This window comes from Saccopteryx leptura, chromosome 4 (assembly GCF_036850995.1).
Source record: "Saccopteryx leptura isolate mSacLep1 chromosome 4, mSacLep1_pri_phased_curated, whole genome shotgun sequence".
NCBI lineage: Eukaryota > Metazoa > Chordata > Mammalia > Chiroptera > Emballonuridae > Saccopteryx > Saccopteryx leptura.
In genome coordinates, this window is record NC_089506.1 from 191,456,066 (window position 1) to 191,472,688 (window position 16,623).

General features: G+C 48.0%; 1 protein-coding gene across 1 annotated transcript in view; it reads left to right on the forward strand.

Annotated features, from left to right (window-relative positions):
* The first annotated feature begins 1,149 nt into the window (after positions 1–1,149).
* HIP1 (huntingtin interacting protein 1) overlaps positions 1,150–16,623 on the forward strand; it is a 162,204-nt gene continuing 146,730 nt past the window's right edge. Inside the window, exon 1 of the mRNA XM_066382359.1 lies at positions 1,150–1,396. Within this exon, the coding sequence (XP_066238456.1) occupies positions 1,277–1,396 (120 nt within the window). The 5' untranslated portion in view covers positions 1,150–1,276. The remainder of the gene's footprint in view (positions 1,397–16,623) is intronic.

The following is a 16,623-nucleotide window of genomic DNA, read 5'->3' on the forward strand; positions in this document are numbered from 1 at the left end:
TAACCTCCTCAGGACAGAACTTTCTCCGCTCCATTCTAGTGCAGGCCCTCAGTCTCTCACCTAATGCTGTAGTCTCGCCATCGGTTCCTTCCTTTCCCTCTTCTGCCAAGATCCCATCCACACAAAGTCAGCCCGGCAAAGCACAGGTCTGAGCAAGAGCCTTCAGCGGCTCCCTCATGCCTGCGAAGGCCCACCCACTCTTTCACTTTTCGACCGAATGTGTGGATTTTTATCAAAAGGTCTCAGGTAAAACATTTTAATGCCTTTCCTTGAGTTTCAAAGCTCCCCCCCCCCAAAAAAAAACCCCAAAATGTACGGGAAAACTTTCTTCAGCATCTTCGTTAAAGCATCACACTTCCCTCAGCCTGTCGGTACCTTGACTCATGTCTGAGCAGGATGGGAGGGGTGGCCCAGAAACAAGGAAAAACAGAAAGTGTCCACAGGGGTTTCTACCAACAAATACGTTCTGGCCGGGTCCAGTGAACCAGAGATTTGGAAAGAAGGTGCGGGAGGTTCTCACTGAACCAACCCAGCGCTTCCGGGCTGTGATCATTACAAAGGGGATTGGCAGGGATTCAGGTCAGGGTCAGCATACGGGAGGAAGCCGAGGAACTGGGCGGGGGCTGCCACCCATGGCGGCCACATCTGGCATATACTGACCCATCCTGAGGGAACCCGGCCTGGGGGCAGCGCTTCCCCGAGCTCCAGCCGCCAAGTCCATCCATCCCGCGCTCTCAGGTCCCCGGCCCGAAAGAAGTAAACAGGGTATTCCCAGGCGGGCCCGAAGTCCCTGCGGGAGGCCCGACTCCCGGCCAGGGTGACCCCCGCCTACTACGCGGAGACCTCGAAGCGACGGGAGCTAAAGGAGAGAGCGGCTCGTCGGAAAGGGGCAGGGACTGGGGCTTGGGAGGGAGCATTGGGGGGCGGTGCACGAGCGTCGGGGGAGGGGTGGGGGAGGGCAGGTCAGGGCCGTCCTCGCCCCGCCCCCGCCGGGGGCGGTGGGGCCCAATGATGGACAGGCCTCCAGGCCTGTCAGCGTGCGCCTCGCGGCCGGAGGGCTCGATCGGGCGGGGCGCACCGGGGGCTTCGGAGGGGCCGGGGGCGGGCGGGGAAGCCTCTGGGAGGGGCAGGGCCTCGGAGAGTAGCAGCACTGCTAGCCAATGAGAGGCGGGAGCCGTCCCGTTAGCGCCGGATCCCAGCGGGTCGGGCGGGGCGGACGGCGCCTTGGGGATCCCGGGGCAGCGGAGGGCCCCCTGACTCGGCTCCGCACGGCGACATGGACCGGATGGCCAGTTCTATGAAGCAGGTGCCCAACCCCCTGCCCAAAGTGCTGAGCCGGCGCGGGGTCGGCGCGGGGGTGGAGGCGGCGGAGCGGGAGAGCTTCGAGAGGACTCAGGTGAGGACCAAGGGACCCCGGGGCTTGCGTGGCTGGGGCATCCCGAGAGACGCAGTGTGCTGGAGGGGCTTCGAAGGGAGTAGGGGTCTTGCATGCCAAAAGAAGGACTGGGTAATGGGGACGGGAGAGGGGGCATCGCGTGCGCAGGTCTAGGCGACCCGGGAGGTCGGGGACCCGGGCATCCCAGCTGGCCTGGGGGAAAGAGCAGGGCGGCTCCGAGGAGCTAGCAGGATCCGTACGGTGCAGCTGAGGGGACCCGGTCCCGGCGGAGCTGTGCGGGGGTCACAGGGACAGTGACGGGGGAAGAACCGAAAAGCGGCCGAATGGAAGGAGTGCCCCTAGACAGGGAGAGTGCGTTGAGGAGCCACTTCGAGACGCAAGTGTGTCAGAGAAGGGTGGGCGCTGGGTTGGGGGATGTGAAAGGTCAGGAGCCCTTTCTTGATCGTTTCTCAGTTACATTGACATTCCCCCCATCCCCTAGTACTCCCTTCCTCGTGCCTCTTGCTTAGCTCACACCCGCCCCAGCTGTCGGCCCTCGGAGGCTGGGCCGTAGGGGTCTGCGCGGTGAGAAGGAATGTAGCAAATGCGAAGTGTGGCCGAGTTTGGAAAATAACTGGGCGTTGGAGGAGGGGGCGGCCAGAGGCAAGAATGGAGGTTCTTAGCCGGACAGCCCAGTGCTGGTAGGATGAGTTAGCTACTAAGTGATGCCCAGAGTCCTGACTTGGGGTTTTGATTTCATCCCCAGGATGTGTCTGACAGCTAATAGGCAGACTGCCCTAATTGTCCAGCCTGACCAGGGCTGGGGGCCAAAATTCCTCTGTGTCATCAACAAAAAGCCACAATCCATTTTTACCTCAGTTTTAATGTCTGGTGTATTGATTTGACTGAATCAAGCTGACATGTTTATAGTGTTCAACAGCTCGTTTGTATGCAAAATCCATTTCAAAGGGTGCAGCACTTCTTTTAATCCCAGTGCCAAAGTTGTATGGACAGATTGGTTCTTCATTCCTCCTCTCAGAGTGGAACCTTTGAAGATCCAGCTGGGCCTCCACTGCCAGAGGCTGGTTCCCCTGCTCTGTTCTGTGTTCCCTCCAAACTTTTAGATAGAAAAGATTGTAAGGACCTGAGTGTTCTATAAATGGAATCTTGCAAAGAATAAAGCCTTACACCTCAGGGACTTCATCCTCTTCTCTTTCCAGCCATCTCTGGCCACTACAGGTGTGTCTGGGTGATGTAAAGTAAGGATGTCCCCTCCCAGGGTCATCGTACCCCCTTGGCAGGATAGGAGAGATGGCCATTCACTTCTGCCTCCCAGGGTTCGAGGCTCATTCTCTGACTTTGTAACTGGACTGTTGAAAAGAAGGAAGCTTTCCTTCCCAGCTGCAGTGGGTGTGTCTGCCTCAACTAAGCTGCCTGGTCACATGGGGCTTCTTGCCCCAGGAAACAGTGTGAATATTCTTCTTTTTTAAGACTGAAAAAGAAAATAAATAGCTGTTATTTTATAATAACCCATTCCTTCTAGTTTCAAATAAGTAAAAAAAGAAGCAATAAAACTTTGATCCATTATAGTGATGGAAATTAGGTTTGTGAAAGTTTCCACCCATGACTGGCATGTCCCCTTGCCATCCAGAGACAGCCCAACAAGGAGAGTCTAGATTATTCTGTGGAACACTTGTAATTGACTAAATTGAACTGATGTTGGGGGTAGTATGGGAGTGAAGAGGTAGTCCAGAGCGGGAAAAGGGAGTTTTTCTACTGTTGAAACTATTGGGGGGGAGGGTAGGAGAGTGGAAAAAAAAAAAGGACAATCCTAAAATTTAACATTAGTCAGTCTGCAAAAATTTATTTTGTTTAATGACTACCTATCAATGTATTATGAGATATAAAAATAAGTTAGAAAAAAATTTTTAATGAGTTAAGAGACCATGAGAATCAGTCAAGGTATAGTGATAATTGTAACTAATTAGTGTTTGGCACTGTTCAAAGTACTATCTTTTTTTATCTTGACAAGGACCTATGAGGTGGGTATCAGCCACATTTTCCAGGAGGAAATTGAGGCCCAGAGAGATTAAGTAACCTGCTGAAGGTCACACAGCTGGAAGTGGTCCCAGCCTTAAAGTTGCCTCTGACTATTGGGCAGAGCACTGGCATTGGAGCTAGAAGAGGTTTGAGTTTTATGGCTGGGCATGTGGATAGGCTGTGTGGCCTCAGGCAAGTTGTCTAACCTTTCTTAGCTCCTGTTTCTTCATTGTAAAATGAAGAGAACAGTTACCTCACAGGGTTATTATGGGCATTAATTTAAATAATATGTGTGAAGTAATTTTATCAACTGTGGAGCACTATTCCAGTGATTATTGCTATGATCTAACTGGGGAGATAAGAGATAAGAAATACAGTATAAGTAATAGTGCAGGTTGTGATGAACTGTTCAGTAGAGGGACAGAAGTGTTACTAGGTCAGGTGTTAATTGCCTCAAGTGAGTGTGTGCATAACATACAGGCTGCGGGGGGGGGGGGGGGGGAGGGGGGGGGCTTTTAGCATGAGTTAACATTTGCTGGGTGGAGGGGAGGGGCTGAGGCATTCCAGGAATGGGGAATGGCTTCAGGAAACATCTGGAGGTGAGTGTGGATGACACAAATTTGCTGAGGTGGAGACAGGAGCAGAATTGGCCATTCCTACCTACTGCCTCATATTCTCACCATTTCTGTGTTGCCTTCTGTAAACTATGAGCTTCCTGAGGCTGGACTGTATCTTATTCTTGCCTGTGTCCCCAGATGCCTGAGGCTTGTGTTAGTGGTGGGTTGGCTATAGTTGAGGGTAGAAAATGACTAGTTAGCTTCAGCAGGGAAGCCCTGGCCTGGGTGGGTTACTCAGCTCTGGGCTACAGAGGATAACTGTAGTTACTTGATGTTTTTCCCTCCAGTTTCCTCCCAGTCCTTGCCCTCTACACTCTCAGTCAGGAGCCTGCCCCATGCCCATCAGAGGACACTGATTTCTCTGCCTTCCTTCTGGTCAGGCCAATGTCCACAGACGATCCTTGTTTCCTCACTTCTACCATCCTCTTCCAGGAAGCCTTCCCTTCTCAGCTCTCCTGGCATCATTCTCACATTTCACATGGTCACTGTCCCTACTGGAGTGGGGACCCCAGACCCACCTGCCATAGCTCCCATCTCCAACTAGACCCCTGGTGTGTCCCTATCCAGTCTATCACAGCAAACTTCAGGCACTAAGGAAATGAAAAGTTGTTCTTGCCTTCAAAATAATCTATAATAATCCCTTACCTGGAGCACTTTACAGTGTATAAAGCATGTTTTAGCCATCATTGGGCTACATGGTTGTTAGATATTATCTCCCTCACTTTAGGGATGAGAGCTTGGTAACTTACCCAGGGCCAGCAGTTGGTGAGTGAAAGGTTCGGAATTCAAACCCAGGATTCTGGGTTCCAGGTCTCAGGCCCCTTCCACTACACTGTCCTCACATAGCCAATTCCAGAGGGCGATTCTGAAATGAACTAGGAGATCTACAGCTCAAAGACAAACAAAATGCCTTGTTTGTATTTACTTAGCTGGAAAATAGTTTTCTCTGTGGTTTATTTTTTTCAACATCCGTTTAGTGAGCACATACTATGGAGGGATCACAGAGATGTGTAAGATAAAGAGACCAGCTCCAGAAGAGCTCATGAGTCAGCAGGGAGGTGGGCCAGTCACCGCGGGGCACCTCTACATAGAGGACAGAGGACCTGCAGCACCAGCGTCACTGGAGTCCTTACCAGTGCAGGACCTGCTGAATCAGAGCCTGATTTTGGCCACAGCCCCGGGGGGTCCTGTGCACAATGAAATTTGAGCAGCTCTGCTCTGTGGCAGGTGAATGCTGGGATCAGAAGGGAGAGGCCTGAGCTCTGGAAACACAGAGGAGCCCTTAGAGAGTGACAGTCTCATTGGGTGGAGCCCACTGCAGAGTATTGGATCCTAATGAATTATGTGGTTGGAAGAGCCAGGAGATTTGGGTTTTAGAGAAAAAGAGACAGAAACAAATATTTATTGAGGGTCTGCTGGGTACTAGGAATATGTTCAGTGATTTCTATCCATTATCCTATGTTAATAACTCCAGCTGAGAAAAGATAAATGATTGTCCAAGGTCACCCAGTGAGTAAAGAGAGAAGCCAGGGCTTTAAAATCAGGCAGCAAAGTCCTCTTTTCCATGTTTAAGTTGGAGAGTTTCTGCCATCTTGTTCATGATCTCAGCAGATGCTCAGCCTTCGATTCATTAGCTAAAAAATTTAAGGGTTGGCTAGAGGGATCAACTGTTCTCAACTCTGAATGGACTGGAACAGCTTTCTATATAAAAGATACCCCATCTCCTCCTTGCTCCCTTAATTGGTACCTAAAATGTAGAAAGGATGCTAACAACTTTCTTTGGGCCATGGTTTGTACTCTTCTGCTTTCCTCTCACTCATACTAATGATAATAGCCACCATTTACCACACTTACTGTGTGCCATTGTAAAGGCTTTACACAGGCCACCCCTTTCAATTCTTGCAACAAATTTACAAATTATAATCCCTGTTTTACAGATGAGGAAATTGAGGCTCCCAAGGGGTTAATCACTAGCTCAAAGTCCTGAAGTAAGTGGCAGAGCTGGGTCTCAGAACCAAGAAAACCAGTCCCAGAGTCTGGCCTTACACAGATCCCCACCCCTGTGTTATTACGTGGTCCCCTCAGGGTGGTTGCCTCCCTCCTCCCACTAATGGTTGGGGTCCCCAAGGTGCTGTCCTCACCCACTTCTCTTTTACCTCCTGTCCACTTTCTCTGCCTTCACCACCATCTGATGGTTTCTGTTCTCACCTCCATGACGCCGGTTCCCCACATCTCCCTCCTGACTTCCTAGCCTGAGTGACCACTTCCCATTGAATATTTGCCCCTGCTGAATACCTGTGTCCAGTCCCCATTATCTCCCTGGCGTCAGTTAGTTCTGAGTTCTCCTTCCCTCTTGCCCTCACAGTCACATTCTATTCTGTGACATTTCTTGTTCCTTTGCTTCTCACTGTTCCTGCCCTTATTATTTGTTGTCTGCATTGTTGTTATCCCATCCTCCCTGCCCCCCAAATAACCTGGTGACAGATGGGTTGTCTCTAAAGCCCCACACTGCTTCTATAGCTCCCTTTTATCCAAAACCTCTTTCTGCACCATCAGGGTTTCCTGTCCCTGTCCTTTTCAGGCTTGAATTTACACTGTCTTCTCCACTAGACAGCCCCCGCCGTCTGGTTCCCGCTAGGTCTTGTATTCAAGTGAGCAGGGGCCCTTAGCTGCTATATGTCTCTCCCATTCATCCAAGCAAGCCCACATCTTGGCTTCCCCTCCAGACTGGGAAGCTGTTGGGGTCAGGGTCTGGGTCTCCGGGCCTTGCATGAGGCAGCCAGTGAAGCCTGTTTGCTAATGTGTGAACATGAACCAGTTGGAGGATCTACAGGGAGCCTGGGTAGTAAGGCAGGGCCTCTCTTGCAGAGTACTTTTCCTTTGTACATTTTGGAGATTCTCCCCATCTCCTTTGATTTCTCCACTGATTAATTCTTGCAAAGTTTCTGCCCTGTGTGCCACGCCTGTGCATGCAGGATGCCATGAAAGCCCCTGCCCAACTCCTGAGAGCAAGACTGGAGAACCCACTTAGGAGAAAGCTTGCAGAGTCTAGAAACAGAATTTGGGCTGAAGGTCAATTATTTGAATTTTTTTTTTTTAAGTTTAGAATACTTTATAAGCATTTCTAAAACATGGCCTTGGCTGTTCCAGAGCTTCTGCCTTTCTAAGCTAGAAGATATTACCAGGAAGGGAGTGGCTGGCCCAGTGTCTCAGGCACTTGGATGTGGCTGGTGGCAGTTGCCGTGTACAGGTGCTGGAGTTTGCAACAGGGCAGAAAGGATTTTAGGTTGAGTGCAGAGCAATATGAGAGCCCACCCCGGGAGAAAATCTGTCTCTGCTACTGGATTTCTCGTTTCAGAATAAGGAGGCTGGGAAAGATTTCTGAAGGTCCTTCCAGCTCTCAAATATTTTAGCTCATAAAACTCCAGTCAGCAGGCTTTCACACTGTGGAATAAGGAGGTGCATTTCTTCTGAGCTTTCAAGTGCTGGCTTGAAAAGTTTCCAAATGCCCCCTCTGTGTAGAAGGGAGCCCAGGTACTAGTGACATGGGGCTCAGGAGAGGGTGCTGCTGCACCTCAGGAAGGGATGAGGAGTGGCTGCATGGCCCGGGAGTGCAGGTCCCTAATGCCATCTGGGCACTGAAAGGGTTCCTTGCCTGCACGGCACTAATTGGGTCTGTTTATGCTCCCCATCCATTGGCGCACTTACTCCACTACCTTGGAACAGAGTGTGGAGGAGACCTGGGCGGGGCACAGGGCGCAGGCTGGTGCAGAGGTGCAGTGGGCTGGGGGCCAGTGCTTCGCCTGCATCCAGAGGCTTGATGGCCTGGAGAGATGCCCACCTAGGAAAGGGAACTTATCAGCCCCACCTCTTGGCAAGGTGGAGGTTGTTTCCTGTTTTCCTGCCCAGGCATGCAGGGAGGAGCCCTGTTTTCAGCTGTGGGCAGTACTGTTCAGGGAGAAGGATGGGGAATGAAGGTATCCTCAGGCGCCTAACAACAAGAGAGAGGACTGGGATCTGAAAGGTTGCTGCTGTTGCCTCTGCTGTGAGTGCTGTGGGTCACATCAGGAAGCTGGTCTGGACTGTTCAGGAAGCTAGTGTGGCCTGTGGCTTCTGATTTAAAACAACTAACACCGTAGTTGATTATTTATTTAGTTAGTTACTTAAAGTTTTTTTAATGTATTGATTTTATTTATTTATTTTTTTACAGTGACAGAGTCAGAGAGGGATAGATAGGGATGGACAGACAGGAACAGAGAGAGATGAGAAGCATCAATCATTAGTTTTTTGTTGTGACACCTTAGTTGTTCATTGATTGCTTTCTCATATGTGCCTTGACCATGGGGCTGCAGCAGACTGAGTAACCCCTTGCTCGAGCCGGTGACCTTGGGTCCAAGCTGGTGAACTTTGTTCAAACCAGATGAGCCCGTGCTCAAGCTGGCAACCTTGGGGTCTCGAACTTGGGTCCTCCTCATCCCAGTCCGACTCTCTATCCACTGTGCTACCGCCCAGTCAGGCTAATGTATTGATTTTAGAGAGAGAGGAAAGGAGATACAGAGAGAAACATCGATTTTTTCCACTTATGTATGCATTCATTCGTTGATTCATGTATGTGCCCGACTGGGGATCAAACTTGCAACCTTGGTGTACTGGGACAATGCTAACTGACTGAGCTACCTGGCTAGGGCTGTTTGTAGTTTATAAAGCATAACCTTTTCTAGCCACAGAACAATCATGCAGTAGGTGACTGGTCAGTTTTCAAATGGGGATATTGAGACTCAGGGAGCTTAAGTGAGTTGCCTTAACAGAACTTAAGAAGTGTCTGCTCTGAGGCTTGAACCTGGTGAGTCTGATCTCAAATTGTATACTTCCCTCTCCTTATCTCCTTCTAAAGCGGAAGTGTGGCCTGGGGTTGCTAACTTTATTTTTTTATTTTTAATTTTTTTGTATTTTTCCGAAGTTGGAAACGGGGAGGCAGTCAGACAGACTCCCGCATGTGCCCGACCGGGATCCACCTGGCATGCCCACCAGGGGGCGATGCTCTGCCCATCTGGGGCGTCACTCTGCCGCAGTCAGAGCCATTCTAGCACCTGAGGCAGAGCCACAGAGCCATCCTCAGCGCCTGGGCAAACTTTGCTCCAATGGAGCCTTGGCTGCGGGAGGGGAAGAGAGAGACAGAGAGGAAGGAGATATGGAGGGGTGGAGGAGCAGATGGGCGCTTCTCCTGTGTGCCCTGGCTGGGAATCGAACCCGGGACTCCTGCACGCCAGGCCGACACTCTACCACTGAGCAAACCAGCCAGGGCCGGGTTGCTAACTTTAAAAAGGTACAGAGATTCTTCCCCAATTGACTTATTTGGACATTTGAAATTCTTCTGGGAAGAAGATTTTTACAACACACATAACCATCAAACAGCCTGTATCCAGAATATGTAAAAGCCTTATAGGGAAAAGAGAAAGGACAACCTAATAGAAAAAAAAGGCAGGAGGAATTTCGCAGAAGAGGATTAACAAATGGCTTATGAACATACGAAAATGTGTGCAACTTTATTAATAATCAGAGAAATGCAAATTAAAATTACAATAAGATCTACTATATGCCCATCAGGATGGCTGAAATAAAAATGAAAAACACCTGACAATACCTAGCACTGGCAAGGATGTGAAGCATGAAGATACTCAGGCACTACTGTTGGTGCTGTACACTGGCTCAGCTGCAGTGGAACAGTGGTATTATCCTAAAATAGAAGGTGTACACACTTAATAACCACAGCTAGCTATATACCCAACAGAACTTCATACACATGCACCAAGAATATTCATAATCATATTTTGTTTATTGATTTTTAGAGAGAGAGGAAGGGAGAGAGAGAGAGAGAAACATCCACCACTGCTCTACCTATTAATGCTGTCATTGGTTGAGTCTTGTTTTTGTCCCAACCAGGGGTCGAACCCACAACCTCAGCATGTTGTGATGATGCTTTAACCAACTAAGCTACCCGGCCAGGGCCATGATCATATTTTGTAACAGCATCAAACTGGAAACAATTTTAAAGTCCATCGATAATAGAGGGATAAATAAATTATGATATAGCCTTTCATTGAGATATTATACAACAATGAAAATGAATAAATTATAGTTAACTCAATAGTATGCATCAATCTTACCAAAAAAGCAGACCCAAAAGGATACCTTTTGCATGCATCCATTTATATTAGGTTTAAAAAGCAAGCAAGCCTGAGCAGGCGCTGATGCAGTGGATAGAGCGTCGGACTGGGATGCAGAGGACCCAGGTTCGAGACCCCAAGGTCGCCAGCTTGAGCGCGGGCTCATCTGATTTGAGCAAAAATCCCACCAGCTTGGACCCAGGGTCGCTGGCTCGAGCAAGGGGTTACTCGGTCTGCTGAAGGCCCGCGGTCGGGACACATATGAGAAAGCAATCAATGAACAACTAAGGTGTTGCAACGCGCAATGAAAAACTAATGATTGATGCTTCTCATCTCTCTCTGCTCCTGTCTGTCTGTCCCTGTCTGTCCCTCTCTCTGACTCACTCTCTGTCTTTGTAAAAAATAAATAAAATAAAAAATAAAAAGCAAGCAAAGCTCAGCTAGTATTAAGGTGTGCTGCTTAGATGGCAAAACTGTAAAAAAGAATAAAAAGAATGATTACCATAAAAGTCCAGATAAAAGATGATCATTGGGTGCAGAGGCGGTTAGTGATTGGGAAGGTGTGCAAAGGGAGCTTCGGAGGTGCTGCCATCAGCCTGTTTATTGGCCTGGGCGGTGGTTTATGATCATTTATCAAGTGTACATTATTGTTTTACGTAGTTGTCTGTACTTATATTTCAAAATACAAGAGGTTAAAAAAAACCTCTTCCTAGTGAATAAAAGACTGTCTTAAGGAAGCTGAGAACGTGCATTTACATATTTGAGGTCTTTTTAAAGTAGAGCCTTTCCTGTGAAAGCATTTCTGATGCTGCCCTAGAACTGGAAAGCTTTTGATTTATGAATCATGCATATACAAGTATATTCCGAACACTGCTGTAACATGTAGCCAGGAAGTGGAGACCTATCATTAGCCTCCAGTTAGCATGTTGCCCTCTGCTTCCATACATTTGTTTTATGTCGACATTCCTGGTGGCAGATGGGCCCTAAGTTCCTCACTCAGCTTTTAGCCAGTTACCCCAGTGCCTAGCACAGGGTTTTACACTGGCCAAGGCTCAGGAGGTCTGTTAAATACAAAATAAATTAGGTGGTGAAAAGTTCCCAAAAGAGAATGAGAAAAGAAAGTTTATATATTTCCAGGCTCAAAAGAAGCACATTTAAATAAAACCAAAGACCTGGGTGATGGAGTTTTAGGACACAATCTCAAGTTTAGCTCATGTTCCAAAGATTTAGATCAAGTCATGCATAATGGAGCTATGATAAGCTGTTTTGAGATTCTGGGAGCTTGCTTGGGAACATGGCAGAAATGCTGACCTTCTAACAGTGGTTCTTTGAGGTTTTGGCTGCATGGTCTCTGGGGCCAGACCACAATGCAATTGTTGTGTGTTATTGTGTCTTACTCTTCTCTCATATGTCCCCTCTCACCTTTTGGGCTGGAAGCAAATGCCTTCTCTGTTTGGTTTTTCTTGGATGTGTCTTGACTGACACATATTTTTCCCTCCCATTTTCCATAATTCTTCAGAAACAGGCATGAACTGTGTGGTTTCTTCTCTGAGCAATATTCAGGGCAACTTCCCCTAGAGCAGCGGTTCTCAACCTGTGGGTCGCACGACCAAAACACAGGGGTCGCCTAAAGCCAAATTCCGATGGCTTTAGGCGACCCCTGTGTTTTGGTTGTTCGACCCCCGCCGGGGTCTCGACCCACAGGTTGAGAACCGCTGCCCTAGAGTAACAGGTCAGCCCAGGGCTTCACCTCTCAGGGCTTGGCATTTGGTAGACATTCAAAAATTCTACATTGAGTGCCTTATTTATCTTATAACCTCAGGTTCCTGGTGCAGTGTCTAGCCCTGAGCAACTCTTGATAAGGGTATTTGGAATGAAGGATAAAGTATTTTGAATAAAGAACTGAATGAGTGTCAGCCATTTTTGGTCCAGTTCTGAACTGTGAACCCTAATGAGCTGAGTCTGCAATCTCATGAGCCTATTTGGAGTCAGCAAGAGGAACCATGAAGAGATCAGCTCTCTGATGTAACTGTGGCTAGTTTTCTGCGGACTTCCTTTTGAATGCAACTCCCTGACTCATGCTGGGACGTGACTTGAGGTCTTCTGTTCCCTTTGAGATCCTTTTTCCAGGATGGGACCTCCCTATACCGTATAGGCCCGTGACTGCTGCTAAGAAAAACCCAACACGTCTAAAACTGAACTCTGTCTCCTGCCACAAACTTGATCATTCTCCTTTGTTCTCAGATTTTGAGAATTTCCTTATATAAACCAGCCCTGGCCTTTCCATCTGAAGTTCTTCCAGTCGTCCTTGACACCCCTCTAGTCTGCACCACTGGGGCTTGTCACAGAGCCCCAGTGTTGGTATCTTCTTGATTGCTCTCCATCTCATTCCCGCTTCACCCACCACTGCCTCTGCCTTATTTCAGCCCTTCATCTCTAGCCTGAGCTATTTATTATATGGCCCAGCTTGCCTTCCTGCCCTCCAGTCTCTACCCTCTTGAGATCTACCTTCTTTGTGGCTGTCTGAATTCTGTTTTAAAAGGCACGACTCCTTGTATGACTTCATGTTTTAAAAACCTCTGTTTGTTATGCATTACTCTAAGCTGAAACCCAAGCTTGTTGGCATGACGGAGAGCCAAACTTTGCCAGCTTTACTGTCCCGCCACTCCCCTCCCCTGCAGCCCAGCCTTACCAAGCCCTTGGTGTTCTCCCAACACAGCCCCGTTTCCCTCCTCTCTGTTTTTTCCAGTGGTGTCATTCTTTTTCGCCTAGAACACCTCTTCCACTTTATCCACTTGCCAAAGGCTTCTTCATCCTTTAAGTCCCACCTCTGATGGCCCCTCCTCTGTGAAGTTTTTCCCTACGCTTCCAGGCAGATTTATTTAATGATATCTCTGTGTATTAATGTGTTTCTCTGGGTGTCTGTCCCACCCTGACTGTGAACTTCCTTGTAGCTTAGCCTTTCTTTGTAGGCCTCGCCACCCCAAGAAAGGTGCTTAGCACCCAGTAGGACCTCAGTAAATGTTTTTTGAATGAGCTAGTGATGCATATTAAGGACCTGATTGCAAGTGATTGTTACTCTAACAGAAAATGGAATATTCCTGCTGCAAGGCAGGTGAATGTATTTGATCTGTGTTACATTGGACTGAAACACAATTTTGTCAACATTGTTTGGGCAAAGGTGAGTGTTTTAGGAGTAGAGCATTCAGTGGGAGGGACTTACAAAGAAAGACTTCCACATCCAGTCATGATACACCTAGAGCCAGTGGTCTGAGAGACAGTATTTCTGATCTGTGTTCACAGGTGGGCTAATGGGTGTTTCTTCCGTGGCTCAGAAACGTAAACTGGGATAGGGTAGGAAGAATAATGTATCAACTAGCCTGTTGAATCTGTACATGCTACAGGGGACTTTGCAGATGTAATTAAGGACGTTAAAATAGGGCAGGTAGCCTGGATTATGCAGGTGGGCCAAATCTAATCACACAGTCCTTTATTTATTTATTATTATTATTATTTTTGTATTTTTCTGAAGCTGGAAACGGGGAGAGACAGTCAGACAGACTCCCGCATGCGCCCGACTGGGATCCACCCGGCACGCCCACCAAGGGCGAAGCTCTGCCCACCAGGGGGCGATGCTCTGCCCCTCCGGGGCGTTGCTCTGCCGCGACCAGAGCCACTCTAGCACCTGGGGCAGAGGCCAAGGAGCCATCCCCAGCGCCCGGGCCATCTTTGCTCCAATGGAGCCTTGGCTGCGGGAGGGGGAGAGAGAGACAGAGAGGAAAGGGGGGGTGGAGAAGCAAATGGGCGCTTCTCCTATGTGCCCTGGCCGGGAATCGAACCCGGATCCCCCACACACCAGGCCGATGCTCTACTGCTGAGCCAACCGGCCAGGGCTATTTCTTTATTATTTTAATTGAATTTATTGGGGTGACACTGGTTAATGTAATTATACAGGGGTCAGGTGCCCACTTTAAGAACACATCTCTGTACACTGTATTGTATGTTCACACCCCTGAGTCAAGTCCTTGTCCATCACCATTTATCACCCCTTACCCTCCTCTAACTCCTTCCCACCACTGCCATCACCACCCTGTTGTCTGTGTCCAGGAGGTGTTTTCTCTTTTTTGCTCTATCCCTCCACCTTCCTCACCCCAACCCTGACAGCTGTCAGCCTCCTCTCTATGTATGAGTCTGTCTTTATTTTAAAGCTTGTTAGTTCATTTTGTTCATTAGATTTCACGTATAAGTGAAACCATATGGTACTTGTCTTTCTTTGACTGGTTTATTTCACTTAGCATAATGATCTTCAGGTTCATCCATGCTATCACAAAAGATAAGATTTCTTTTTTTAGCCCTGGCCGGTTTGCTCAGTGGTAGAGCATCAGCCTGGCATGCAGGAGTCCCGGGTTTGATTCCCGGCCAGGGCACACAGGAGAAGCGCCCATCTGCTTCTCCACTCCTCCCCCTCTCCTTCCTCTCTGTCTCTCTCTTCCCCTCCCGCAGCCAAGGCTCCATTGGAGCAAAGTTGGCCCAGGCGCTGAGGATGGCTCTATGGCCTCTGCCTCAGGCGCTAAAATGGCTCTGGTTGCAACAGAGCAACGCCCCAGATGGGCAGAGCATCGCCCCCTGGTGGGCGTGCCGGGTGGATCCTGGTCAGGCGCATGCGGAAGTCTGTCTGACTGCCTCCCCGTTTCCAGCTTTGGAAAAATACCAAAAAAAAAAAAAGATTTCTTTTTTCATGGCTGTGTAGTATTTCATTGTGTAAATATACCACAGCTTTTTTTACCCACTCATCTGCTGATGGGCACTTGGGCTGTTTCTAGATCTTGGGTATTGTAAATGATGCTGCAGTGAACATATGAGCATATATATTCTTTCAAATTAGTGTTTTAGGATTTTTAGGATATATTTCCAGAAGTGGGATCACTGGGTCAAAAGGCAGTTTCATTTTTAACTTTTTGAAGTAACTCCATACTGCTTTCCACAGTGACTGCACCAATCTGCATTCCCATTACAGTGCAGGAGGGTTCCCTTTTTTCCACATCCTCACCAGCACTTGTTGTTTGTTGATTTATTGATGGTAGTCATTCTGCCAGGTGTGAGGTAAAAGCTCATTGTGGTTTTAATTTGCATTACTCTGATGATTAGTGATATTGAGCATCTTTTTATCAGTGTCCTGGCCATCTGTATGTCTTCTTTAGAAAAGTACCTATTCAGGTCCTTTGCCCATTTTTATTTATTTATTTATTTTATTTTTTATTTATTCATTTTAGAGAGGAGAGGGAGAAACAGAGAGAGGGGGGGCAACAGAGAAAGAGAAGGGGGGGAGGAGCTAGAAGCATCAACTCCCATATGTGCCTTGACCAGGCAAGCCCAGGGTTTTGAACCGGTGACCTCAGCATTTCCAGGTCAACGCTTTATCCATTGCGCCACCACAGGTCAGGCCCTTTGCCCATTTTTTAATTGGAGTGTTTTTTTGGTGTTGAGTCTTATAATTTCTTTATAAATTTTATATATTAATCCCTTATCAGATGTATTGGCAAATATGTTCTCCCATTCAGTGGGTATGTTCTCATTTTGCTGATGGTTTTCCTCACTGTGCAAGAATTTTTTAGTTTGATCTAGTCCCATTTATCTTTGGTTTTTCTCACCCAAGGAGATATATCTGAAAAAATACTGCAATGAGAAATGTCTCAGATTTTACTGCCTATGTTTTCTTCTAGGATTTTTTTTTTTAGTTTCGTATCTAATATTTAAGTCTTTAATCCATTTTGAGTTTATCCTTGAGTATGGAGTAAGAAAGTGGTCCAGTCTCATTTTTTTGCACATATCTATCCAGTTTTCCCAACACCATTTATTGAACAGAATGTCCTCACCTCAATGTATGTTCTTAATCACACAGGCCCTTTAAAGCAGAGAACCTTTTCTGGCTGCAGGCAGAGGGGAGATGTGACAGAGAGCATGCAGCTGTGAGGAGGAGTCAACATGCTGCTGCTGGCTCTGAGATGCAGGGGCCCTTGCACGAGGACTGGGAAGAGACCCCAAGGAGCTAAGAGTGGCCCCTGGCTGACGGCCAGCATGCATGCGTATGGGACCCTGGGTCTCTAACTACAAGGAATTAGATTGTACAACAGCTGGAATGATCTGGGAAGGGAATTTTCCCCAGCACTTCCAGTAGGGAATGCAGCTCTCCTACCGCTAACTTTAGCCAGTGAGACCGAGTTGGCCTCTGACCTACAGATCTGGGAGATGATGCAATGGGTGTTGTTTTAAGCTGCTAAGTGTGTGGTAATTTGTTACGGCAGCAAAACCTACTACAGGATGATAACAGGTAACTTACGCTCCAGGCAAGAGGCCGAGGGGAACCCATGCCTCGCTGCACAGAAGGGTCACCCTTCTAAACCTAGAGGGACACTTGTTATTT